General features: G+C 37.6%; 1 protein-coding gene and 1 long non-coding RNA gene across 2 annotated transcripts; both read left to right on the top strand.

Moving 5' to 3' along the window:
- Window positions 1–1499: 1499 nt before the first annotated feature.
- LOC143148821 (uncharacterized) lies at window positions 1500–15069 on the top strand. The gene is made up of 4 exons (XR_012992610.1): window positions 1500–1914; window positions 4342–4530; window positions 13149–13192; window positions 13282–15069. It is a non-coding gene; the product is annotated as an uncharacterized LOC143148821 (long non-coding RNA).
- Window positions 15070–15087: 18 nt separating this feature from the next.
- Window positions 15088–26304, top strand: Vacht (Vesicular acetylcholine transporter). Its single transcript, XM_076315523.1, has 3 exons — window positions 15088–15206; window positions 16403–16592; window positions 17731–26304. Exon 3 carries the CDS (start codon window positions 17890–17892, stop codon window positions 19651–19653), a length of 1764 nt encoding a protein of 587 aa, XP_076171638.1. The 5' UTR covers window positions 15088–15206; window positions 16403–16592; window positions 17731–17889; the 3' UTR covers window positions 19654–26304.
- Window positions 26305–26517: the final 213 nt, after the last annotated feature.

Raw genomic sequence — 26517 nt, 5'->3', positions numbered from 1 at the left:
CGATTAATAGGTGAGTTTCTAAGACACGGGTTTCTCGTACAATATGACTTCACCGTGCATACTTAATGAACCATTATACGATATATACTATATTCATCTCGAGTGCATAGCTTGAGCATTACATACAGTCGGATTGTCATTATTCGAAATAACAGGGATAGTGTTCGCATTTGGGAAAACAGAACACTTGCATCTCTCACGTTGAACATTCTATATATTGCAGGTAAGATAACATAAATAAAAATAATTTTATCAAAAATTTACAGGTTGTTAAATCACTCAAGTTTTTTAGCATATCAAAATATAGCACACTCAACTTATCGTTGATATGTTTAAATATGCTAAACAGGCAAAAAATTACGTTCTTTTTATACTTTGGACAATCTAAGCTCATTTTCTAACGTCACAGACCTATCAAAGATTATATATATATATATATACACATACAAAAGGGTACGATTATAAACATTCAAACTGTCTTCATTAAAAATCTTTGATAGGTCTATGACGTTAGAAAATGTATATATATATATATTTTTTTTTTTCTCGGGTGTTATATATATATATATATATATATATATATATATATATATCTTGATATATTATGTATATCTTGTTATATATAAATTTTGTTATATATATATTTCTTGCTCTATGATATATACTGAATTTCTTTGAAAAATACAATTTTCTACACATCCAAAGTGTTGTAATTGATGAAAGAAATCATGTACCCATTAGCATATATATATGCTAATCTTACAGTTATTTCATCTACTATATGGTGTGCATTATCTCGTGTTTTAGTTTTATAGTTAGTACTCCACGTTTTCCTTTTAATGTTATTAAATGTAAACTATTGTATTTTATAGAGAGAAAGAGAAATCAGTCTTGAAAGCATTTGAATGTCGTGTTGCGCTAGATATTATAATAAATCTGCTCTAATGTCCAACCACTTGAAGTTAGAAACTTGTTAATTTTCAACGAAGGACTTTATTCGGAATTAAAAATTGAACATTAAATAAATATTAACGAGCGAATTTCATCCGAAACTGAAAATTAATTTAGATACATATGTTTCTTGCTCTATGATATATACTGAATTTCCTTGAAAAATACAATTTTCTATACATCCAAAGTGTTGTAATTGATGAAAGAAACCCATTAGCATGTTAACGTATCTAGATGGTGTTTCGAAGGTACATAGATAGCCCGATAGTGTTTGGCTTTCTAAAGTTTCATGACTTGATAAAGGGTTGAACGTATCCTTGACATAAGCTGTGCGCTATCCCGGTTGAACCCTAAACTATGGTTGGCGATTATTTACTTACGTAGTTATCGACTGGCAAATAACAATGTTTAGAAAACGTAAGAGTACGGTTAAAGCATGGATCTCTGTTCCTAAAAGATCTGGCCACTGAGTGGGGAAGGCAGGGATGCCTTCTGGTAAGAGAACTATGAGAAACCACATACCTCACTTACCAAAGAACATTCAAATCGAAACGTGCTCTCCAACAAATAAGAACAATTTCAACATCGGACATGGAAGGTGGCAATCTTTGCATCTGAGTAAAAGAAAAAAACTGTTCGATGTTATTACGCATCGTTGCTAACATTGTTCGTGTTTGGTGCATCTGCGTTGATCCGACGAACTGTACAGTAATTAAATTTTCATTGATCTGTTCACTCTCGACCATCTTGTTCGTTAGATGTTGGATAAAGTTTGGATAAATGTAGCGGTGTATCTTGTGGCAGTAATTAATGTGTCGTCGCTTCGTTCGGTGAGAATTGTTGTCTTTGAATTTATCAGAAGTGAGTCGTCGGAAAAAATGATGGAAAACGCTAAGAATCGTTCGTGTTTCGTAACGCGTGCTTCGAGGGGTTCTGCAAACGAGTGTTGCCACGAATCGAAAGGTCAGTATTTGGGTGAAATTTTGCGTGAACTTGTGTCTGGTTTCTTTCTGGAGAAATGTGAACGACTGATATGTCGTAACACATTTCGAACGAAACGTAACAACGAAACGAACAGAGCGTTCTAACAGGCAGCACGTACTCTGAAAACGTTGCTGTACACGCGATAAACTAGGCCATTTGCGGATTAATTGCTCCAAGAAGTATTGTAGAAACCGTTCGTTAACTGCAATATATAATCTTCTTTGGTACGTTTCTTTCGTCGTATCAAAATTTCCTCTTTGTATCTTTCTAAGTAAAAAAGTAATCCTTTTTTCCATTGTTCATTTTGCGCTAATATTCTGACATTCAGCTACCAAAGTACCGACGATACTGCCCTCGAAACTTGTTTATCGGTCAGTAATAGGCATTGAACGTTTAGCCTTTGATGGGGAATAATATTTTCCAAATATTAACCGTACAAGCGGTAACAGGTTGAATATTTGAGCGACGAAATATTTTCCAGTAGTATAAATGCTTAAGGGTGTTCCCCGATCGCATTGAAAATACCACCGCTCGTGAAAACGCGGTGGGTGCAAAAATTCAACAGGATTACCTTCCCTTGGCCCTATCCTTCCTAACGAGATTTTGCGAGAGATTTGGCGCTGTGTTGTCCCATTCAGGACCGAAGTCAACTCGATCGCACGGAACCGAATTACACGGGCCGTTCGTTCGACATTTCGGACTGTATTGGTTCTTTCTTCTTTTCCTCTGGTTTCTCGCAACCGTCCTCGTCGAGATACGGAAGTTTCGAGATACGGAACGCCACTTGACGTCCACGCGCATTTATTCCAAATTAAATCGTACAGCAATTGATGTCACTGACATACTTCAAACTCGCGAGAACGGTTTCTATAATATTACCCTTCAGCTGAACTAGTTTTCGCAATTCAAGTATTTACTTCGAACTCGATATAAATATGCAGAATGCGACTTTAACAACCCTCCGTCGTGAAAATTCGATCGATATAGAAGCGATGCACGATTCTTTCCACTGTCTTTTTTGTTCCTTTTTTATATTGCGTATATTTACGTACATGTATATATTGTATGTATTTTTATTTATACAAAAAGATAGCGTGTGTGTGTGTATTGTAAGACAAAGGCTAATAGGAACGGTTTGTGGAAAAAATTTGGACTTCTAGGTTATTGTTCGACAATACTTTATTGACTGATCGTTACAGACTGTTCGTTGGTCGTTTTTGTTTCCACGAGTTATTCTTACTTATGAATACTTGCTTACGATATATATGTACGTGTGCGAGTGTGTGCGCGCGCGTGTATGCGTGTATTTTTATTATACTTTGAAATTAACTTTAGGAACAATACGTTGCACGCTTTGCGCAATCGAGACGTTAAATAAATGAAATAAATAAAGGCGAAGATTCAAGAGATACTACTCTAGAATTTTATAAATTAAATCGTAAACTGGTTCCTCCTTAGTCAATTGTTGGTGCATTAATTCTAGTCTACAAAAGTTCAAGAAAAGAAGATTTGTCAACACGTTGCTTGTGTGGTTTCATGTAAAATAATGCAGACAACTCACTGTGCTTGTAATAACTTCAAAGAATGCAAGAAACAGAGAATCACGGATTTAATGTTAACCTTCAAGTGACGATCACTATTTTCATAGCACTAATGGTAATGTGACGTCAAATTGATTTCGTATCATCAGTGATGACGACATCAAATTGTTAGTAACGTTAGTAGTGACACGATGTCAATTTAACGTATCCCTAGATGTAGGTATATTTTACTTGTTGACGCTGTTATTTGTCATCCTTTAGATAATTTTATTATATTTATAATATTTCGTAAACAAAATGTATTTCTTGCGAATACAATTACAATAATGAATTTTATTTTGTATACGCTTAGCAATAATGGAAATACATTTCAATAGAAGATTTTTTAAGATGTCAAGTCACCATTAATTGGTACGGAGTCAATTTGACTTCATGCCACTACTACTGATAGGGAGTCAATTTGACGTCAAGCCATTACTATTGTAGCGATATGGAGTCAAGTTGACATATATTACTGGTAGTGTTAGCAGTCAATTTGACATACGTCACCAGTCTAAGGTTAAATTATCCCTGTAGGCGGACGAGACGGTGCTCGAATGACGATTGGGGATTGTAAATGTTACCCAAAGTGGTGAAAATTCTTATAATCGTAGTGGAGGAACGAGAAAGGAAATATTGAATGTAGAAAGATATCGACAATTTAAATAATTCATTCTTTTCGTTTATAAATGTATCAACCATCGGAGTTTAAAACTGTAAGAGTATATTTTTCTTGCACCGTTTTAGACCCACCATTTACATCGGGCATCTTCCAGAGAGATTGGAAATCACTGGATTTAATGGCTTTGTTTATACCTCTTTGCAGGGATTTCACGATACTTTCCACTTATTCCTTGTATAATCAACATCGACAGAGACGCGAACCTTTTATAAACATACTTCTCATGTATTCGACGGATGCCTAAATACAACGCACTCCCGACTCTGTGGAAAGCAAATGGAACGTTTATCCAACTTAAGTGTTGTGTCCTGGATCTCGTCATCGACTGAAAAGGTACATTGATTCTAATGAGTTTATTATTAAACGTCCATGTACGTACTTGTTTCTGGGTTTTCTTGGACTTTGACAAACAAATTTGTTGTAAAACATTTACCCCTGTTTTACTTTCATCGATAATTATTTAAACAAAAAAGGGTTCAGTTGGTATGTTATCCTCAATGACAAACAACTTCTTATACTTGTCTTCTTATACATTATGTATAGATACTTTTTAGCCATAAGTTACTTTTATAATTTCTCAGTCTCATATATTTACATAAACATATTTACCTTTTAATAAATTAATAAATTAATCTTTAAGTTATCTCTCATATTATTATTTGTTTTATATTGATTGTTTGTTATAGTGCTTCTAAATAGGACTGAAGTCCTTCAACACTTAAGTGTTTCTGAAGAGCAAAGTCTTTATTATATTTCATGTAAACATTAAACAATAAATACCGTTACCATACTAGTTACAGAAAAAATGATTATAGAACTCTAATTTCAGAAATGATTTTTATAAAAAAATACGCGTAATACGTGTACTATATTCTACATAAAAATGTGTGTAACTTTTCTTCTGAAACATCTCTGTGTAAAATCTCCAGTTTTTCAAATATTTAGAGAATGATCTATAAGATCATATAACACCGCTAGAATATATCTATAAAATGATTATTTACTTGCTAGAATTCAAGAAGATTCGATACGTCTCTTCATCTAATGTTCATATTTTGTATTTATTTTGATCTTACTGAAGCTTCTTCACTTGTACGTAAACATAGTTAGTGACAGTTCTCTAAAAAGGTGATAAAACCTCGAAATGACCTTGAAAACACTGACAAATTAAAGAACTAATAATGCCATTTGAATCCCCTCTCAAAATCGTGGAAAACGTGTTCCACTTTTCTTTTTTTAATTAACTGTTTACGAGATATTTCGTTGTGGCAACTTAAACGAGATACCTTGTTAAACAAAAAAATCAATCTATCTTGATGACACTTGTTAAAATTATTTAACACACTCAATCCTCATTAGATGTATGTACTGAACAGACAAGATCAAGTATCCTGTAACTTGCTTATGATTGTACAGACTAATCCATCAAACGTGATATTTCAGTTCGAAGATCAAGTTGACGTGTAATGCCTATTAATTATCTTCCGTTGGCAACCATTAATCTTGAACTACACCTTGTGTAGATTTTACATAAACTGTTGTTTTTGTTTCACGAGACATTAAGAAATTAATAGAAAATGTCCTACTCCATTCAGGAGATTAATAGATCTTATTAGTTCACTTGAAGTATTTCTATGTACGAAAACATTGTTACAATATGCGGTAAGTACCTTCGTACGACTTCCTTAAATTATTTGCACTTAAGAATTTTCAAGATATTTAATCCGAATAAATTTCCAATACAACGTACAATTAGTGCTTTAAAGAACCATTTTAACTTTAATATCGTAAAAAACTGTTTCAAAAAATTGTTCATACATTTCGTACTTCTTAGTAGTTTAAAACCACGACCTAACTTTTTAAGCAATGTGATATCTTTTTTAAAATAATCGTATAAAATAACCTTGAAATAATCATTATGGAAATTTCTATCGGAGCTATAAGAAGATTTGTAGCTGCAGCTGCTAAAATTACAGCTTCTGGCACATGCAACTTCGACGCTGTTTCCTTATCTCACCGCAAGAGGATTTCGTTCACGATTTCGGTTATAAAACCCTCGAGCCAACGTTGTAAACGAAGAAAGGGTAACAAAGGGTGCTCTTCTTCGTTAGTTCTCGCTGCCTATAAACATTTCCTATTCGATGGAAAACCAGTACAGTTAAATTTCCATTGGCAGCTACAGTTCGCGTCGTTCGACCGTTGTTGGAAGATTTACATTAATTTGTTCCTGTAGCCAACCGAATCCTTTAGGAATTATACTCAAATAATACTGCTAGGTACGTGGGCCAGATTGCTACATTGTATCGCTTAAATGAATATTCTGTATCTACAGTCTTGTTGAATTCCGAAGTAACGAAGTCGATTATCTTGTTACAAGACTGGAGCAAGATAAGACTTTACGCGTGGGAAGATCTACGTGTTCCGATGTTCCTTACCAGGCTGATGTATCAGGCGGAATATCAGAGTGAACATCTCCCGGTTCGCCAAATAGTGTGCAATCGTTACAGAAAGACGTTGAAAGTTTTCGTTACTTAATCGAGCGATTCTCTGGAAACCTCTAGAAATCTAGAAAAATCATCTTCGATGATCGCCATTGGACCAAAGTTACGAACGTTACGGTTGGTAGGAGAAAATGATTCTCTACCATGTGCCAGTCGTAGACGGAACAAAAAATGATCCTCTTTCTCAGGTTTGAATTTAGGTACTGGAATAAATCGAGATACAGTTCTCTTCCAAGTGAAAATAAAAATACACGATCGAAGAACAAGTTCTTTCGAGTATCAATTTATTCGATTGTATATTTGTTCGAACAGTTTCGTATTTGCTTAATTTATTGAATAATATTCTAAGTCTGCGTATATTGAGCACGTTATTAATGGTAAACAGGTTTCGGTTTTTAAATTCGAGACGTCGAATTTCAAAAAGACACATAACGTTATTTACATTGATTCTTAAAATAGTAATCAAATCTAATACTTTACGTAAATCAAAGTTCGAATTTACTTCGAATGAATACGAACGATGACAACAATTTTATTCGAACAATAATCTAGTTTATCTATAGAACGCTTCGATTCAAAAGAATTTGATTAATTTTAATAAATGGTACCGTCGTTCCAATAATTAAATGTAGTATTTGAAAAATAATAACGTAACTTTAGCTTCGTATACAGTAACGGTAGGAACGTTTTTAATAATTTTTTAACCAACAGAACGAACAAAAGGATCTATCCTAACGTAAACAGCCATCTGCCACGTTATCTACAACATTCTTGTCTATAAGTCTGCTTATAATGTACATAAGTGTAAATTGTTGAATAGTTCACTTTTAAAATTATTAGGGAATTAGTCGCATAGTTAAGGTCTGATCACGTTGCTCCTTCTACAATATGTTACGTTTTCGTCAATTTGTTTCATTCTGTTACGGTGAATAAGTCGTTAAATACAAAAAGTAGCTCCATTCTGTGGCAAAAATATTCAATACCGTAAGCTTCTAGCATGCTACGTAAGCAAAGTATCGCAACATTAATTAAACGCTACCTTTTATCACGGCCAGTATCCGATTAAATTTTCAATACGAACAAATGCACACGATGCTCCCAATTACTTTGCACAGTATACAATACGTTACCTTTCCTCGGAAAAGAAGCTTCGTACGAGAGGACGTTACTCGCCATTAACGTTGTTTCGACTTATCTTGGCACTTGGAACCACTACCATGATTGTCGTTGTAATCTATGTACACGTTTGCGTTTAGTAATCCCGATTCACGCGTGTGTATATCCTTCAGCCGTTCTCACGTCGTGAGCCCTGGCCTGCGAATCGTGACTGCCGATCCCAGGTTGTGTTTATCCAGAAAAACTAGAGCTGTCAGACGAACGAGCCATCCCGTTCGCGGTAACGGGGAGGCTTAATAGGAAGATCGGCCAAAGATCGCAGACATCGCTTGCTACGCGTCAAAAAGGCCTGTGGCTGCACGCAGATCGACTAATGTGAGAAATTCCGCGCCAAATGCAGGCGGGACGCATTCTGTGAGCTGCAACTTCCATGTTGTGTAATCGGGCCGATGCAAAGCAGAGAACGTTGTTAACGTCTCGTGATTGGTAAACGCGACTTGTGAATTCTGCGAAAAATACGAGCGGGCAACGTTGTCTAAGAGTACGTATGGAATGCGATTGTTGTGCAAATCAAGCAGGCATTTCGGCACTTGATGCCAGACGAAGACAAACTATGGAAGAATACTAATATTAACGGAAGAGAAGAATACTGATATTATTCTTCGAGGCAGTTAAATGTAACATCGATATCGTTAGATTCGTGTCATTTTATGAAGATACTTTAGCTTCTTCAATGACATTAAGTGTACGTTTAATTCTTTCAAGTTATTTAATGTTACATCTGGTACCGACATTATCTCTAAAATCGAGTTTCAAACAAAATAATTCGTTCCTAAGGAGATCGAAAGTTGCAAATATTACGCGACTTTAATTACGATTAGCGTAACTCAGAATACTCGATTTACAAAGTGGATTAGTTTTGTTAAAGTTTTGTGCGAGTAGTAGCTAATGTTTATGAACCGAATAGAGAGATATGTAGCTTCCAGAGTTTCGATCTTTGTTTCTCAATATAAATTGAACTTTTCAAATGATATTTCCTGATCTATATTAATCTATATATAGATTGGTAATAATTATAATATAAATATAATTATCTATATATAGATAATCTATATATTCCCTGATCTATATATAGAGTTTGATGGGCATTCCGTTTTATCTATGCACATAAAATCTGTTTTTGTTTTTGTTTTCCACTAGATTATATTAGGCAAGCGATATGTAATTTTATTTAGAATGACTTTCGGTTTTATTACGCTTATATTTTTCTTTCCTAACCTCTTAATAGTTATGCCGTTACGCTTTTTACCAAAGAACCTTCATTAAACTGTGAAGATATTTCAAGGAGATAGTCGTTTTGGTTACAAATTGAGTTAATGAACTTCAATTTGTACTGCTTTTTGTTTTATAGGATTTCTATTTACTTCACGCATTTGTGAAGAAACAGTGATTTCTGATACGATCAATCTCATTTTTCCGTAAGTTCTCTTCGTTATTTTCGATATTTCTTTTTCGCAATATTGTAGTTTAAAAATCTGCTGTTGCTCGTTTGTGAGAATACATTGTCATTGAAGACATCATTTTGAATATTTACGAAATCACCTAAGCCAATTTTGTATTTCTTTTTTTTTCAATTTCTTCAATTCTATCAAACTGCACCAATGAATTTGTTTCAGTATCAGTTACAGAACAAAACAAATGAAAATTAGTAATGTGTGTACAAAAACAGCAAATTATTTTTCAAAATTCTCAACATATTGACCTTGAAAAACAAATTCTTTTTACATTGCGTTTGTCGCTCCATCGTTGGCAATTTTTGGTATTTTCAAAACTGAAAAAGTTATTTAGGTGTACTCTTTTAAATGGACTATACTGCATGTTTTTAAATCAGTCGATATCCAGTATTTGGTCACTGTTACATAAATTACATAAATTAGTTTATAACTATTAAATCTCACATAGTCACAATAGGAAGTATAAATTTGGTATCTGCTTACCTACGTAATTAATATTTATAGATCTAGAATTCCATTGTCGAACAACCGTAGAACGTAGCCAATGTTTTCATAGAGTAGCAGGCTATTTGTGTTTATTCAATTTCAGTTTAATAGACACGGATAAACTAACATGTGACGTCAGGGAAGACAAACAATACGTGTTTTCGTTCCAGCTTTAGATACAATTGTGATTTAAAATGATATATTTATTGTAATAATAAGAGCTAGAATCTCGATGTATTGTATAGAGTCGTAAATGATTAGCTTCAAGTGTAAATTTGCAATGTCTGGCTACAGATGCAGTTCGTGTGTTAGCTACAGTTGCTGATAATCCAGGTGCGAGTACTCTTTCAATTTCTTACAATTCTAAAATATCTCAAATGAATGTTTAGCTAATTTCAAAGCGGTAAACGCTCCATTCATATATGTATAAAGTGTCTTTACACAAGAAATGATTTTCACGGAAATGATTTTTAAAATTGAGTGACATCTTACGAGTGGGAGATATTTTCAGCAAATATGCAAGAGTAAATCACAACTGTCTGTTAAAGTATCAGAAGAGAAATTTATTATCTGTGCATCAATAGTTTATTAAACATTAATAAATGTTTGGAAGCTAATGGTCACAATTTTGGGCATCTATTACGATGCTCTGTATTAAAAAATTACATTGTACTGTTATTAATTTAATAATGTATTAATGGAAATGTAAAAAATTAATATAATAATGTAACAATTTTGTAGATATTTCTTTGAATATCTTACAAAACAAAGTTTTTCCACAAACAAATGTTGAAGATGAAAATTATGTATATGTTTAAGTAGAGTAGGTTTGCAAAATGTAAGTTCATAATAAATAAGAAAGGTCATGTTTCATTATTTCTTTATAATTAGTCGACTACAAGATATTTCGTTCTATCAACTTCAATTGAACACTCTAATATTTCTAGATCACTGAGATTCATTTGTGACTATTTGATTTTTGAAATAAGACCGTGTACGGATAATTAATATAGTTAATTTTATTTTGTATATATCGAGTACAATTTTTTACGGAAAATTAAACAAAGTAGTTATTTAACAACACTGATACAACGGTTGCAGGACGATTCCAACAGTATGTATGTTATCTTAAAGTCGATATACAAAAATTAATCAAACGGTGATTTATTACTCGGAGTTGAGTTATTTGGATTTAAAATTTGAATTAAGTTAAATTGGTTTTCCTTAACATTTTTTCAAATTGAAAACCTCCATTATAAAAACGAACTTTACAATATAATAAAAAAATTGTCCACTTTCTGGTTTTCTTACCGAAGTTAATGTTTACTTCGACGTTGTATCAAGTTGGAAAATTTTAAAAGCATTCGCTTGGAGAGCGACCATAGACTCAAATAGCTTCTTCCAACGATAACTCTTCAGAGAGATCAACCACACTCTCCCATTACTGGAAACTTCAACGAATGTGCGCAGAGCGGTGTGTGGTAGAACGAATCGCCTCGCGGCGCGGGTCGTGTCCATCTACCCTATACGGAAATATGTTTCTATTCATTTTTAATATTCCCTGTAACGGGGCTTTCGATCCCTATCGTCAAAGTATTCTTTCGAGAGACTCAAATGCGTAGTGAAATAATTAAATTATTTCTTTCTTTCTATATACGTAGATCAAAATGATGAATATAATTATTGCGCATACATCTAAAAACTGTAACTAATGAACGGTTTAAATTCTGATTCTTTCTATTAGAAATATAGATAACCATAAATAACCAGAATCTGTGGTGTCACGTTAGAAATTTGTCAGAAGAGCTTCTTATAATTTAGTAACAATCAAAACACTAAGGTAGAATTTTAGAGAACATTCATCAGATACACGAATTTCAATCTTTTCTGAATTTATAAAATAATTTTAAATTGTTAGTAAACTTTTACTGATATCTTATTCTGTATTGCAATTATTACTTCTACAGTATATTCTATCATATTGGTAAGTACTTTATTTTTAATATACCTGAAGTAAAGGTATAATATTTTCTCCGAAAACGATACGATCTTTGAAACGAAATTTTTAATTTTGTTACTTGGGCAGTGTTCGAACTATATAATGCGAGTAAACTTTCTTTTTAATCAAATGCAAGTTCTTCATAATATTATTGTAAATGATTCGAATTCCATTTAATCTTCTTAGAATACAAAATAATGTTTTCAAATGCTACCTACAATTTTTTCACATTTCGAGCTGCTCATAATTGGGACACTGTCAAATTCGTGTCCAGTCCTTACGAAATTATTAATTAATTCCGGTAGTCAATATCGATTTAAACTACTCGAGAAGTTAAAATAGCCTCTCTTGCTATTCAATTCCCCCTACCACTCGCAAATCCAGCCAACCACCTCTGATCCGGATTCACCAATGGTTCTTCGGTTCAGGTTATTCTGGAGGTTAAAAAACTATTTAACAAAGAGGAAAGAATAAACTGCGATTTGCAAATGGAACGGAGAACAAATCAATTTTAATCATAGCGTTCGAAAAGTCATTAAATTCTTTACATTGCGATAAAAAGTGTAATTATTTAAATTTAAATATATACTATTTGCATTTGAGTCGGTTTAGTAATTTTTATTTAAAGTCGATTGTTCGGATTAACTGAGAAATTTAAAATGTAATTATATTTATTTCATAGAAATAGTACAAACTAAAAATAGTAGGTATAAAATATTGTTTTAATAATCCGTGCACAATTACCGCGCAAAAATTTAATATGAAAATTTTATGTGAAATTTCTGTTATTAAATCTGACATGAATAGGGAAGGTGTCAGCAGAAGTATTACATAAATTGCACTAACATCAATGTTAGTCGTATATATACATTAACAGTATGCAATTAGCAGTGTTAATGAAAATTGCTTAACGTTCACGTACTTTAATATGTAATATTTCTAATTGCACCGATTTTTCAGTTTTACATTTCAAATTGAAAAGTGATTCCTTGTACAACGTAAACGATTTATTTCTAAAAGTACTTTATATTAAGCAAAATAAACGTAAAGTAACCGATTATGTTAATACGCGGTGAAGTATGCCATTCAATAGTTATTTAACGAATTTCTTTATTTGAAAATAAATTAATTTGACAAGTAAAATGAACATGCAAAAAGAATTGAATTCTTACTTATAAAAATGATTTACAATGATCATATTTTGAACACTTTTAATTATTATTTATTCATATTTTTATAAAATTCCAACCGCGTTAACAGAGAGTTTATATTTATCGCATCAAATGTTACGATAAATCGAGTTTATTAAATATCGAATCTGTCTGACTGTTTCAGTTTTTCTACTGTTTGAAAAGACCTGCGTAATCAACATCACCCTCGTAAGTATTCGAAGCAATATCAAAATTTATAATCGTATCCTGGAATGTGGATGCTCATCGAAGGATGTAAATATGCTCTAATTTTGAAGTAACCGAGTGAGCTTGGGAGAAAATGGGAGGAGACTGCAGAACCGGGAGGACTAGTAACAAACTCTTACGGTTCGATTACATATTCTGAGGGGCAACATTACGTACTGTTAAGTAGATCGCCTAAAGCGTGAGAGCGTGACCGGATGGTGAGAATGAAGAAACAGATCGGAGCATCGGAATATCTGTGCATATCACTCAAGTCGGGACATGGAAGCACACGACCGAACGACGAATAGATCTTTTACCAGAACATCGTGTCGAACAATCCAGCCAGGACAATTACAAAATTGTAAGAGCAGAAGATAGGAATAATAATGTGTACGTATTTGTGAAAGTAGAGGGAGGACATTTGCAATTCGAGAATTTATATATATATATATATACATGTGTATGTTTCGAATTTCAATTTTAGCTATTACGTTTTCTCTACACGTGCATGTGAAAGTCATTACAAATTCTGATGATTCAACGTTTCCGAATATCTGCCATATATGTATAGAGATATTCTTGTAATACCTCTACACATTTACAATTGGTCTGAAAATAGAAAATCGCTTCGTGACTTATCCAATTGTACGTACAAAAGAATTAACACACGTCATCAAAATTAATTTGTATTACGCGGTCTGGGTTCGATCAGAGTAACGTAATTTTTGGGGTAGACGAGGGTATTGCGTTCGTAGCAATTCAATTAACCGTGAGATATTATAGATAAATCCTTTAGTACCTATTTGTCTTTCTTATTATCAGTATATTTACCGTTAATAGTAGCACTTACCGTTCCGTTGATAATAAAAACTATACAACGAATATACATTAAAATAGAAATTAGTGGAACCTTCTCAACAAATTTTTATAAATTGTGCTTTAACTTGGCTGGGGATAAAATTTCGTCCGAAATGTACAAAACGTACAAAACTTTGATATCTATCGGTCTTGTGACGATGTAACTAGAAACATTTATTCACAATTTTAGCGGTAATTCCACGTTGCGATACCTAAAATAGATTAAAATCGAAACGGTTAAGATGCCGACAACAAAGTAACGCAACGAACTAGAACGAGAAAAAGATTACCCAATAAGCAAATAGTTTTCGCTAAATTCGATTGCACCTGAAACTCGATGAACAATAATGAATTCATTCGGAGATGATTTGAATCCTGTCGGTGATTATAGCCGGAGAGTGTTCCTTTAATCTTGATTTTGAACACCGAGTCTCCGCGAGACATTGGAAAACGTCTATGAAAAAAGGAAGTATATCGAAAAAGAACCCACGATCAAAGCTCACCGAATTCGTCAACGCGACGAAACGAAAGATTATGCAAGCCTCTCGTACGCACAGTCATAGGTAGCTACACTTATCGCATACCTACGGCAGCACCGTACCTAAGCTCTACAACCTCCGCGGGAATCGAGATAAAGGCGGCAGGTAATGTTGAAGTGTTGCTAGTTGAAGAACACTGCCCGATGCGTTCACGACGGTCGAGAACCCCTTTTTCTCGACGCAGCCAGCAGCCCACAGTCGTACAGGTGAGGCTCATATCGACCTGCCGCCAGAAATACCGCGCAGCATCGACCGTCGTTGTTATACCTGGTGTGCTTCCTCTTCCCCCGGGGCCGTGCCACCCCCGGCGGAACGGTACAAGGGGCGAGAAGAGAGCAGCGGGGGATGCGGATAGTTTGTACGATGGTGGAGGGTTTGGGGGCTGACGCACGGCCTCGGTGCCGTGGCCAATCCCTGGATCCTGGAAACCGCGACTGCGCCCTGTTACAATTTCCTCCTCGGCTGCGGGGATCATGGGGACGGGCAGGGGGTGACGTACAACACGGTGGCGGGGAGGACTTCGAAGGCAGACGTTTCAAAGCCACCCCAACGGAGAGACACACCGAGACGCCCCTGCCATCGGGAGCCCTTCGGTCTCAGTAAGTATTCTGAATGACTCTCTATTTGCACATACCCTTTTTACAACGTACCCGTTACCCTTTGCCCCCTTCCTTCCCGACGTTTCGAACAGAACGATGCAAGGAGTAGTTTCTTCCAGGAGTGTTTCGTGATCTTCGATCGGTTGGTGTTGAGATCACTGTTAGGTTTCGTATTACGAAGGTATCCGTAGGTTGTCCATTTGTATCAATCGCTATCGGTTTACCCGGGATCGTTTGGTCAATGACATGACAGATACCATGCCCGCGAGATTAATTTCCGATTCATCGATTGTGAACTTTTCATCGTGTTCAATACTCCCTGAGTGTCCCGATCCTTTCAAGTGATGGTGCTACGTTCATGAACGAACGAACGAACGAACGAGAGTTTTCGAGCTCCGAGTGAACAATGACGTGGACGAATATTCTTAAAGAGACTAGTTCTTCCACGTTAATGCAGTTTCATTGACTGAGCAACACGGAATCGAAAGTTATATAACACGTTACGATGCACAGTGCGATCAAACGTAGGAACGTAGACCTAAGGACCGATTACGTAGCGATTTCGAGGGACTGATGTTTCTACTTGGGTAGAGAAGTCTTTCAGACGCGAAATAAAACTATAATGTAAAATTAAATCGATTCGACTGTGAGAGGTTACATCGTTACGCCGAGTGGTCCTGAAGTAAATAATACGTGACTACCAAATAACCGTACAACAACGTGGTAGAGGATGGGGAATTACCTTGGGAAGACACGCACATGTGTAATGTGCAATGTTCTTCAAATATAAGGTATAGAATGCATCAGACGTTATAGATAGACGTATAAGTCCTAAATATAGATTGTTCATTGGTAACGCGTGCATAAGATAATAGGGTAGGATAATTAGGGAAAATTGTGTCGGTACCGGAGAAGGAACGAACAAAAAAAAAGTTAATTGTTGATGCGGTATAGGCCGAGGGGAATACGCTAAAGACCGACAAATCTCCAATTACTTCACCGTGTGTAATTGTCAGGTATTTTCCATATCTTTCCATTCATCGCCATAATCCGATAATCTTGATTTAGCGAATTTGGCGTATGTTTCTACCAAACCTACCACTATTTCCATCGTGAAACTTCGTCCGTGACTCGAACCACTCTGTGACGTATTTTGGAAAACTGGTGACAAATTGGGTATGCATTTCTTGTTTCAGGTTAGAAATTCGACTGAAAAGGTGGAGGGCCCAGGGACGCGAGGAGCTAAGGAGTCGTTGAACGACTCGAAGGACGAGGACGCACCGGACGTTGCCACAACTCTGAGTAACTTGTTCTCCGGACTTCCAGCTTTGGCGGGTCCCCAACGCCTCGCCAACTCCCTCAGGCAGAAGTTCGTCAATAACTCCGGTAAGTTTACGAATTTTCTTCGGTCCACGGCGTTCCCCTCTTCGTGAAAATCTACGTGTCTATGGAGGCTCGTTACGATCGTTGACGAAGTTACGGTCCCCTGCACGCTCAGCAGTCACCGTAATTAATAAACGAGGGTGTCGACACGCACCGAACAACGTTTGGAGGGATGTCGGTTTACGAATGATCGTTTGACGCAAATAATTAATCCGTTCTACTCCGACGGATATATACAGCATTTAACGTCCCGCGCGAAACGTAACGTTTGTCAAGTATTTGAAAGAAAAGAAAAAGCTATACGTTTCGAATACATTCGAGCGATAACGTGTACTCGATCGACATTAGTTTTACTCGGCATTTGGACAATTATCATACTTTTGCACCACGTACAAGTTAGATGTGTTTCTTTCCTTTACGTTCAGTATTTTTCGGTGCCTACGAGTAACTAACGTCGAAGGGACGTTGCGAATCGAGCCTCCCTTCCGTATCGGAAAATACTTTCAGCTGTTTTCGTATCGTATCGAGCGAGACTCATTAAACAATTACCACGAAACCTATTTATAGAGTAAAGCCGTATCATCCAAGAATTCGACCTTCGCCCTTCGCCCTCGTTTCCTAGTTTTACTGCCGAGAACCCCGTGTTTTTATCTCTCGTAACACGATACGCAATACACGACATAGGTAGCTAGGTACCGATCGTGCCGCCTTATCGAGGGGGAGCCTCCACCCGGTGTTACGTTCACTTCTATAGCTACCAGAAGCAACCGAGGAATCAACTGCACGGTGCGTTGTTGATAGACGGAGTGAAAACCTTCATCGAACGAAGACGAGCTCGTCCGCGTCGTCGACGATAGCAAAAAGTCGGATTGGGTTTGGGATGAATCGGTAAGCGCCGATCAGGCCGGGTCAGGGCTCCCCTTTCTTTCGAAATTGTCTGAGAATCTTTCATTGGCTCGCGGTGCATAGCATTCCCGTAACGAAATTCAACCTGGTAAATCAGATCCCAGGAAAAAAACAAAACGGGAGAGGTAGCGGCCGAGTAAAGAAGGCAAATAAAAAAAAAAAAATGAAAAAAAATATGCATCGATCGTGTCAGGATTTCGGGAGCTAACCGTGCCAACTCGGTGATTTGTTGTAGGTTATCCCCGGCCCGGCCTGATGCGCGCCGCCCCAATCGCGACGATCTCTTCGTCACGGTCACTCCCAAGGTCGCACGAAGTGATCGCGTTTAGTTCCTCTTATTAAACCCTGGAAGACGATCCTGTTCTATTAAAGGCGGATACCAAAAGCGATCACCATGTCGACGACGATACCGATACTCAACATCGAGCTCGGCGAGCTCAAGGAGCTTATCTGGATGAAGTTACAGGAGCCGAAAGCTCAACGGAAGCTTGTTCTGGTTATTGTCTCGATAGCTCTGCTACTCGACAACATGCTCTACATGGTGATAGTGCCGATCATACCCGATTACTTAAAGTACGTCGGTGCATTCGGGGACGAAGATGACCAGGAGGCGAATACAACGATACCATCCCATCACGGTCAAGATTCAGCAACGGGAGTGTTGTTCGCATCGAAAGCTATCGTTCAACTGATGGTGAATCCATTCTCGGGTGCCCTGATCGACAGAATTGGCTACGACATACCCATGATGATAGGACTTTCCATAATGTTCGTGTCCACCGCTGTTTTCGCTTGTGGCAGAAGTTACGGTGTTTTGTTCTTCGCTAGAAGTCTTCAGGGAGTGGGTTCTGCGTTTGCGGATACCAGTGGTCTGGCCATGATAGCGGATCGTTACACGGAAGAGTCGGAGCGATCGAAAGCCCTCGGTATAGCGTTAGCCTTCATTAGTTTCGGGTGTCTGGTAGCTCCACCGTTTGGCGGTGCTCTGTATCAGTTCGCGGGCAAAGAGGTACCCTTTCTGATACTCGCTTTTATCAGTCTTGCCGACGGATTCATGCTTCTGCTGGTAATGAAACCGTTGAAAGAGCAACTGAAGGAGAGGCACGGAGATCAAACACCGTCGATACCCATTTGGCGACTATTGATGGATCCCTATATCGCAGTATGCGCGGGCGCCCTAATGATGTCGAACGTTGCTCTCGCTTTCCTCGAGCCCACCATTTCGTTATGGATGGAAGATAATATAACTCGCGACAACTGGAAAATGGGAATGATATGGTTACCGGCATTCTTCCCTCACGTATTCGGCGTGATGATAACAGTCAAGATGGCCAAACAGTATCCTCAACACCAGTGGTTGATGGCCGCTTGCGGTCTCGCACTGGAAGGCCTATGTTGTTTCATAATACCGTTCTGTACCTCTTACAAAGTCCTTATGATTCCGATATGCGGGATCTGCTTCGGTATAGCTCTGATCGACACAGCTTTGCTACCGACACTGGGTTACTTGGTGGACGTAAGATACGTTTCCGTCTACGGTAGCATTTACGCTATAGCCGACATCTCGTACAGCGTGGCATACGCGGTAGGACCTATAATAGCCGGTGGAGTCGTCGAGGCGATCGGTTTCACTGCTCTAAATATCGGCATAGCCTTCTCGAATTTGCTTTACGCGCCCGTCTTGGTCTACCTGAGGCACATTTACGACTTCAAGCCGTTCCAGGACGAGGCGGACGTTCTCATGCAGGATCCGCCCGACAAGGAGTACCAAACGTACGTGCTGCAAGAACAGAGGCCGTTTTCGGGCGATATAGGGAATCATCTGAACCAGACTCGCATGGAGACGAACATTGATCAAGCTTACGATCAGAATTACCAAGGTGGACAGGGTTACGAGCAGCCCGGATACGCGCAGAATATCAATGTTCCAGGGTACAATCAAGCACCCGGAGGGTACGAACAACCACCGATGTACGAGCAACCGACCAATTACAGTCAGCAGCCCGCTCAGGGTTACGCTCAGCAGAGATCTTACGGACAGGAACCGCAGCCAGGGGGGCAAATGGATGCCAATCCATTCAGGAGACCTCCTCCTCCTCCTAATGTCGAGCAGAGACCCGCAGGCGATAGCAATCCGTTCAGACAAGGAATGTATTAATGCAGTTTCTGAAACTACACCGGATAGATGTACATCTATCGAATATTCGTGGGCGTCGATAATCGAAAACACTCGTTCTCGATCCGTTACCTTCACACGATGCCACGTATATCTCACAGAACAGTCTTCGAGACAAGCTTCCAATTATTAAGAAAATTAACGTCGTGTATGCGCCGATCATCCTCTGGGAACTATGGCGAGCGGCGTTTGGTCTCTTTCGGTGATCGTTAAGTGCATCGATAACGTATCATCTTGTGATTATAAATTGTCGAAGGAGACTTCCAAAACGATTACTTCGATATTCTAGAGATTCACCTTACGAGAGTACATCGCGAGGTTGTACGCTTGAACCATTCTCAACGATGGTCTTGCCATCGGTTCAAGTGGTAGTGTCGAGGAACTTTGTTAATCGTAGAAATTAGTGTTTTACGTTCGAGGAGTAACCGATTCTTGATCGAAGCTGAGTACCGAAGAAGAAAAGAACGAAGACGAAACGAGGGAGAGAAATAGAATTAGTGTCGAACAATATCCAAGTTGTGAATAAACGCGGCCAACGTTTAGCGCGTTGATTGTCATGTCGGTCGGACCTCTGCGATTGGGAAAGTGGTTTCGAAATTTTCATAAACATTCGTCGATCATTTTTAACGACTTCCGGATACCCCCAAACGTTTATTTCCGCGTCCCCCAACGTCGCTGTCCGCTAGCAATCGGAAATTTAGAAGCATCACTTTTCAAAGAAATACACGTCTTCTGGAAACGCGTATCAAAAACTCGATAAACTCAGTCTCGGATCCCCGTTGCAACGGTGCGTCGTTGAATGAACAATAGAAGGTTACGAGGCGTTCAACGCGTTAGAAATAAGAAAGTCAACGGAATATTCGATATCGTGTCTACGGTCCAAAAAAAAAATTTGAAAAGAAGGTGCAATATATGCGCGAAAGTAGGAATAAAGAAGAGTTGGAATACATCGAAGTAAGAAACGTCACAGGAATAGAACAAAGGTGATAATATATTTACGCGAGAAGAAAGATAATAAGTATCGTCGTTAAAGGTGATCCCGGTGGATAGTTAGTTATCCGCGCGTTGTGAACGAGACTAAACGAAACAACAGAATTGCAACGGAGGCTTCCCCTCAGCAAGGACCTTCGCTCGCGAGTTGCCACTGGCGGATCTTTCGTTTTTATTCTCTTACGTTCGCATTACCCTGCTGAACCGAAGTATCATATCATTAATTAAGAAAAGAAAATTAGCTTCGAAACTATCGCGTAGGTAGTTGTATAGAAAACGTGTACGGCGACGAGGGAACGTGATTCTGTGGTTCTGCCTCGGCCGTGGTGTAACGATATGAACGATGTACGTTGCAACCATAAACGCGTAATACGATATATCATTGTTAATCAAGTTTATCTCCTATTGTTAACAAACAAACAGGTATTTTCATTAATACTTTGAATTAAACGTTAAACGGAGGGCATCGGGTTTAGATGGACATTGAAAGGTATTATATACTAGTTACGTTGTTTCGATGTACCCGGCATGTTGATTCGAAGTTTGCTAAGCAGTGATTAACGTAAAGGTCAGAAATTTTATACAGTTTGATATTTATAATTTATAATTTAACTGCGTACAAAGATCGAAGAGACTTACTTAGTTAGCGTTCCATTAGCACTTTTTTAGTATTCTGTCGACTACGATAGCGAAATAGGTATCTATCATATCCGAGACAAGTACGTGTATGGGATGCCACATATCTGTATTTTCATGAGCTTAGTTTTCTAAGTAGAGACGTTTCCGTTTCAAACTCAATGGTTTGTCTCGTCGTGGGAAGTCGTGCAATATTTAGGTAATACGTGAACCTACATTTCTATATGTATATACGCATATTTAATAATTATCGTGTGCCAGGGACTCGAAATTGAAGCTTCGCGAGCCCTTTCGGTACTATTCTATAAAGACCAGTTCTCATCGAGTTAGAATACTCGAATCGTTTCCACTGGTCCAAACTCCCATCGATCGCGCGTCAATGTTCGCCGATCGTTAAATTCGAAATTCGTTTCCGTTGTCGCGTAGTTCTCGATCGTTACGATCGTATTTGAAATCTCGGACCTAGAGACGACGAGGAAGAGAAAAAAACGATCGGAGAAAAAGATGTATTCGCGAGGCTCGATAAATTTTACGCTCTCGTCCGTTGCGCATGTTCGTACGTATCTACTCGTGTTTCGGCAGTTTTCGTCGAGCCGAGGTCACGACGAGCGAGGACCGACGAAAAGCGTGGCGTCGAATACACGGCGGCGGAAACACGGGTGATTTCGACGCTGCTCGTTCCTCGTGACCTTGAAAATCCTCGCGAGTGCTTTGAGTTTACAGTGCCTGAACATTCGAGTTCTTATCCCATCCCCAGTCATCGCGAACCGTACCAACACTCCTTACCTCAAAAATTGTGTATACTCGGCGCAAATTATCGTAGAGATTTTAGGTACGTACCTTAGGCATATCTTTACATCATAGGCGACGCAGATTCTGTTTCTTTGCGATAGTTAAGGAAACTTCTCCCTCGAGACGAGAGAGTTATACATACATTTATCCCTAATGGTAATTTCGTTTCTACGAGCTGGCCTCTACGAATAAAGATCTTAACGCTAACGATTTATAAAATGGCAACGCGTCACTTGCCGATGGTTATCGACGAACGGGGACTATTTCTCGTAAAAGTTGCCAGGACTTTTACGCGGACACGGTCGGTTTGAGATCACGCTGTAGATTTCTTTTTCGCGGTGGCGCTGTATATACGTTGCAATTATCGCAACAGGAAAATTTACAACGATAGAGTTTGTTGCGGTGAAGTATCGAAATGTTGTCCAACTGACTCGAGGGCAAACGATTGTGGAGAATAAACGTACACTAATTTCCATAAATTTGTCTCGAAACAATCTCCTTCTTTGTTATTGTATCTAATAAAGCATGTACGCAACGATGATACATGTAACGACGTGTTATCGATTCTGGTGAAGTTTATTTTTCGTAGAAATGAAATCAAATAAATATCCCTTATCGTTTGTCACAACATTCGTTTAAATTGTTTAATGCTATTTCGTATTGCCAATATGGAACAACATTCGTTTTGCATTATTCGCAAGATAACGCACAGTGGTCGGAAATCCCCGAAACTTGACTGAAATGTTAATCTCGTTTATTGTACGTCCAAACTTGTAAATAATCTGCCTAATACGTGGTGCCTTGTGCCTGGCCTCGAGTATTTCCTCGCGTATCGTAGTCCAAATATTTTATGTTTCTGTTTCTAGCTTCTTCGATTTCTTTGAAAAATTGTCCAATTGGCAACCATGTGACAAAAATAACATTTGCAGCGTAAATAAAAATCTTGCGCTCGGAAACTGGTGTCTTATACGAGTCGTACGATGAAACAAAGGGTTACGTAGTGTGAGAGAAACGATACATATCGAATGAATTTGCTTTTGCTTCGTAATCAGAGTTAAGTACTTTGAAATTACGGCAAAATGTGTAATAATATTTCATCGGTACTAATTATAAGAATGCTTCAGCTTTTCAGCGACGAATTATTTATTTATTCTTCGAAGCCTACTAAAATTCCAACTTTTGTTGACCAACGATATCTATTCATTTTCTTTAGGATATATATTTCTGAACATTAATTCACAGTTTTCGCGATCGTATCCATACTAGAGTATTTAAAAAAAAAAAAGCTTAAGAAGAAACCAGTATCTCTGAAAAAGTTTCAATTTTGTTTTCTTTTTTCTGTTTCTTCCAATCTCGTTGTACCTTTTCTTCTTACTCGTTTTTTCCCTTAAATTTCAATGTGGAAATTTACGAGTTTCGTAACTTAAATCTTAAATATTTCGTACTTGCATATTAACATTTGATTGTAATATTTATAAAGGAAGAAAAATTAGTTTTTGGAAATTAATTAATTAATTAGAAACGGGATCAACCTTAAATATTATCCAATACAAATAAGCTAATAACAGAAAAATTGAAAAGAAGTATAAGCTTATCTATTTTACGAATTAGGTTTCGATCGATCTGAATGCACTGTACGCAGCATCTGATTAAATATGATCGGGTACATACGACTGTACTGGACTTAAACGCTGAAAAATGATAGAAATAAAGAAGTTCGAGTGTCAAAATTGATCGTGACCGATAACTTGAATGATTTTACCCTGCCTTGAATGATTTTAACGTTTTGAAGTTCGTAAAAATGACATTTCGATTAGCTTTTGGGTATTTTCGACCACCTGGTGCTCACCACGGGACAATCTTTTGGTACTTTGTCGCAAACATCTTCCCATATAATTTAAGTTATCCTGTATATCGTAACGAGGTTATATAATATTATATTGCATTATCTACGTATCGTGTATATAATATACATATAATATTATATAGAAAATATATAATTATACATATAAATTCTATACGTACAGTTATATGCAGGGTATTACCGGGCGAGTGATACCATCGGGCAGATGGTGATTCTACGTGCGAAAATAAATCGTAAAAAAGGAGTAACGTTTTCCCGTTTGAAGCTTCGTTTACGAGGAAAGCGAATTTAAACACTGTAGCGCGACCATTTTCACTTACACTTTAATTATCGTTACCCGATAATAATAAAAATGTATCAACTACAAACTTTCAAACTCGACGGCTAAATAGTACCTAACGATAACAAACATATTATTTACACACCTTCAAACTCGATTTTCTCGTAAACGAAGCTTCGAACGGGAAAACGTTATTCCTTTTCTTTTCGAGTTATTTTCGCGCGTAGAATCACCACTTGCCCGATGATACCATTCGTTCGGTAACACCCTGTATATACGTAGAACACGACGAAGAAAGAAACATTCCTTCGCGTATGTCCCGGCATGACTGTGCGCCATTTGGAGCAAAAGATAACTATCGTGCAAGACGTTGCGTGTACCTATATCGCAAGTTGTATCACAATTATGTATACATACACGTATATACCTGTAACTGCGTAAATACATACATAATCGTAGCTTCTTTTGTCTCCTGTAAATACATTACACGTGCTCGTATACAAAAGAAAAATGGAATCGTGATCTTTCCCTTTTTTCCACACGAGGGACCTACATGTAACATATCGTCTGTGTGCGGTGACGGTGAGAGCGAATGGGAGCGCGATCTAAAATGAAAAACGCATGAACGGATAATAGAGAAAGAAGAAAAAAAGGCGAGAAGGGACGGAGAATAGGATGCGTTGTATTCGCAAAGCGAGGTTAACGTTGCATTTCGAGGAGTGCGAATAGACGCTTAGGTTTCTCGCGATATTTTTCTCAATTCTGTGTGTTCATTCCCCTGCCCCGTGAAACTGGCGTACAAAGGAGAGGAGAACGAGGACACAGAGGTCCTGGTTGAACGCTTGTCTGTGTTAACGATGGATTAATATCGTTGCGTTGTGTGGTACATTGGATTGATGCAAAAGTAATGGGAGTCCTTTATTTTTTGCCAATAGACAACAGACTTAGCCGCTGTTAATCGTTTCACAGTGATTACTTCAATTTGAACGGCGACGATCCCGGTTACGGTCTCTTGAAATTTTCGTCCCGCTGTATCGGACTGCTTTAAACTGTCACGAACTTGTACCGAAGGTTTCAGAATGGATAAGACAACTTACGTAAAAATGTTCGTTTCTTCTTCTCGATTTATTATCAGCGAATAACGAAGAAATCCATCATTGGATACGTATGTCGTTGCTCAAAGCCGAAACTTCTCTAAACTTGAATCTCGTATGTCCTAACGTAAAGTAAATAGCAAACGTGTATTATTGTAAGATTTCAATCTCATCGACAAACTTCTATTATCCTTGCGTCAATCTAATAAGAAGAATCTTCGAGGTTATTGTCTAACCCCGCGTAATGCATAGTGTTTACAGTCGTGTTTCGAGACTGTTCTAAAAGATGAAAAACAAAAAAAAAAAAATGAAAAAAAAAATGAAAAAAACCATAGCAATTGCAATACACTCGCACCTCCGCCATGCATATACACCAGAACGAAAAGCACCTGCACATGCTAACGAGTATATATACACGATACACGATACATTGACACACACGGTACACGAATATTATGTACACGGCGAAAAACGAAGATACATGCGAGAAGGTGACTCTACGTACACAGCGGGACACACATGTATGTATGTATATTTAAGGAAATCAAGTATCGAACTGCGTATGAACTTGAAACCTATGATACTGTAATGTTGTTGATCCGGTTATTAAACATGTCATTGTTACCGAAGAATATTGTGCGTTGTGCTCCTTAATACTGTCGGCAACCTTCAACTTCATTAGCTGCAGAACGAGTTCAGGGCTATCGTCTCGAGTGATTTCTTGTGTTAAATCATCGGCCGTGCGCGAGCAACGGCCGATCGATCGAATAAAAACAAAATTAATAGAAGGTTTGAGTTAATTTTTTTTCACAGACATCGACAATTGAGAGTATACTGGGACCAACTTTCGACGATGGAGATTGGACTTATCGACGAGATAATTTCATTGAGGACATTGCTCCAAGTTTAATTACTTCGAATTCGTTACACCAATATTGTTATTTAGCACCGATTATATTGCTGTTTTTGGGAACATTTATTAGCGTGCATTTCATTTTCTCGTAATTATTTTTTAATCTACAATTTATTCTACGAAAGATTCATTTTCACAATGGAGGAATTTTCATCCGTTCGAGTCATTTAAAAATTAAAACGAATTTAATGCGGATTTCCCTTTCAATTGTAAAAGCAACGCGATAAATATTTCGGTTTAGAATGAAAGTTCTGTTTAGAATAACTTTGCAGAATCT

Source organism: Ptiloglossa arizonensis, chromosome 7, assembly GCF_051014685.1.
Source record: "Ptiloglossa arizonensis isolate GNS036 chromosome 7, iyPtiAriz1_principal, whole genome shotgun sequence".
In the NCBI taxonomy this organism is placed as follows: Eukaryota; Metazoa; Arthropoda; class Insecta; order Hymenoptera; family Colletidae; genus Ptiloglossa; species Ptiloglossa arizonensis.
This window is presented reverse-complemented; position numbering and strand designations above follow the sequence as displayed.

Excerpts from the sequence above, each read along its gene's own strand:
- Vacht (XM_076315523.1), top strand. The coding sequence starts at position 17,890 with ATGTCGACGACGATACCGATACTCAACATCGAGCTCGGCGAGCTCAAG.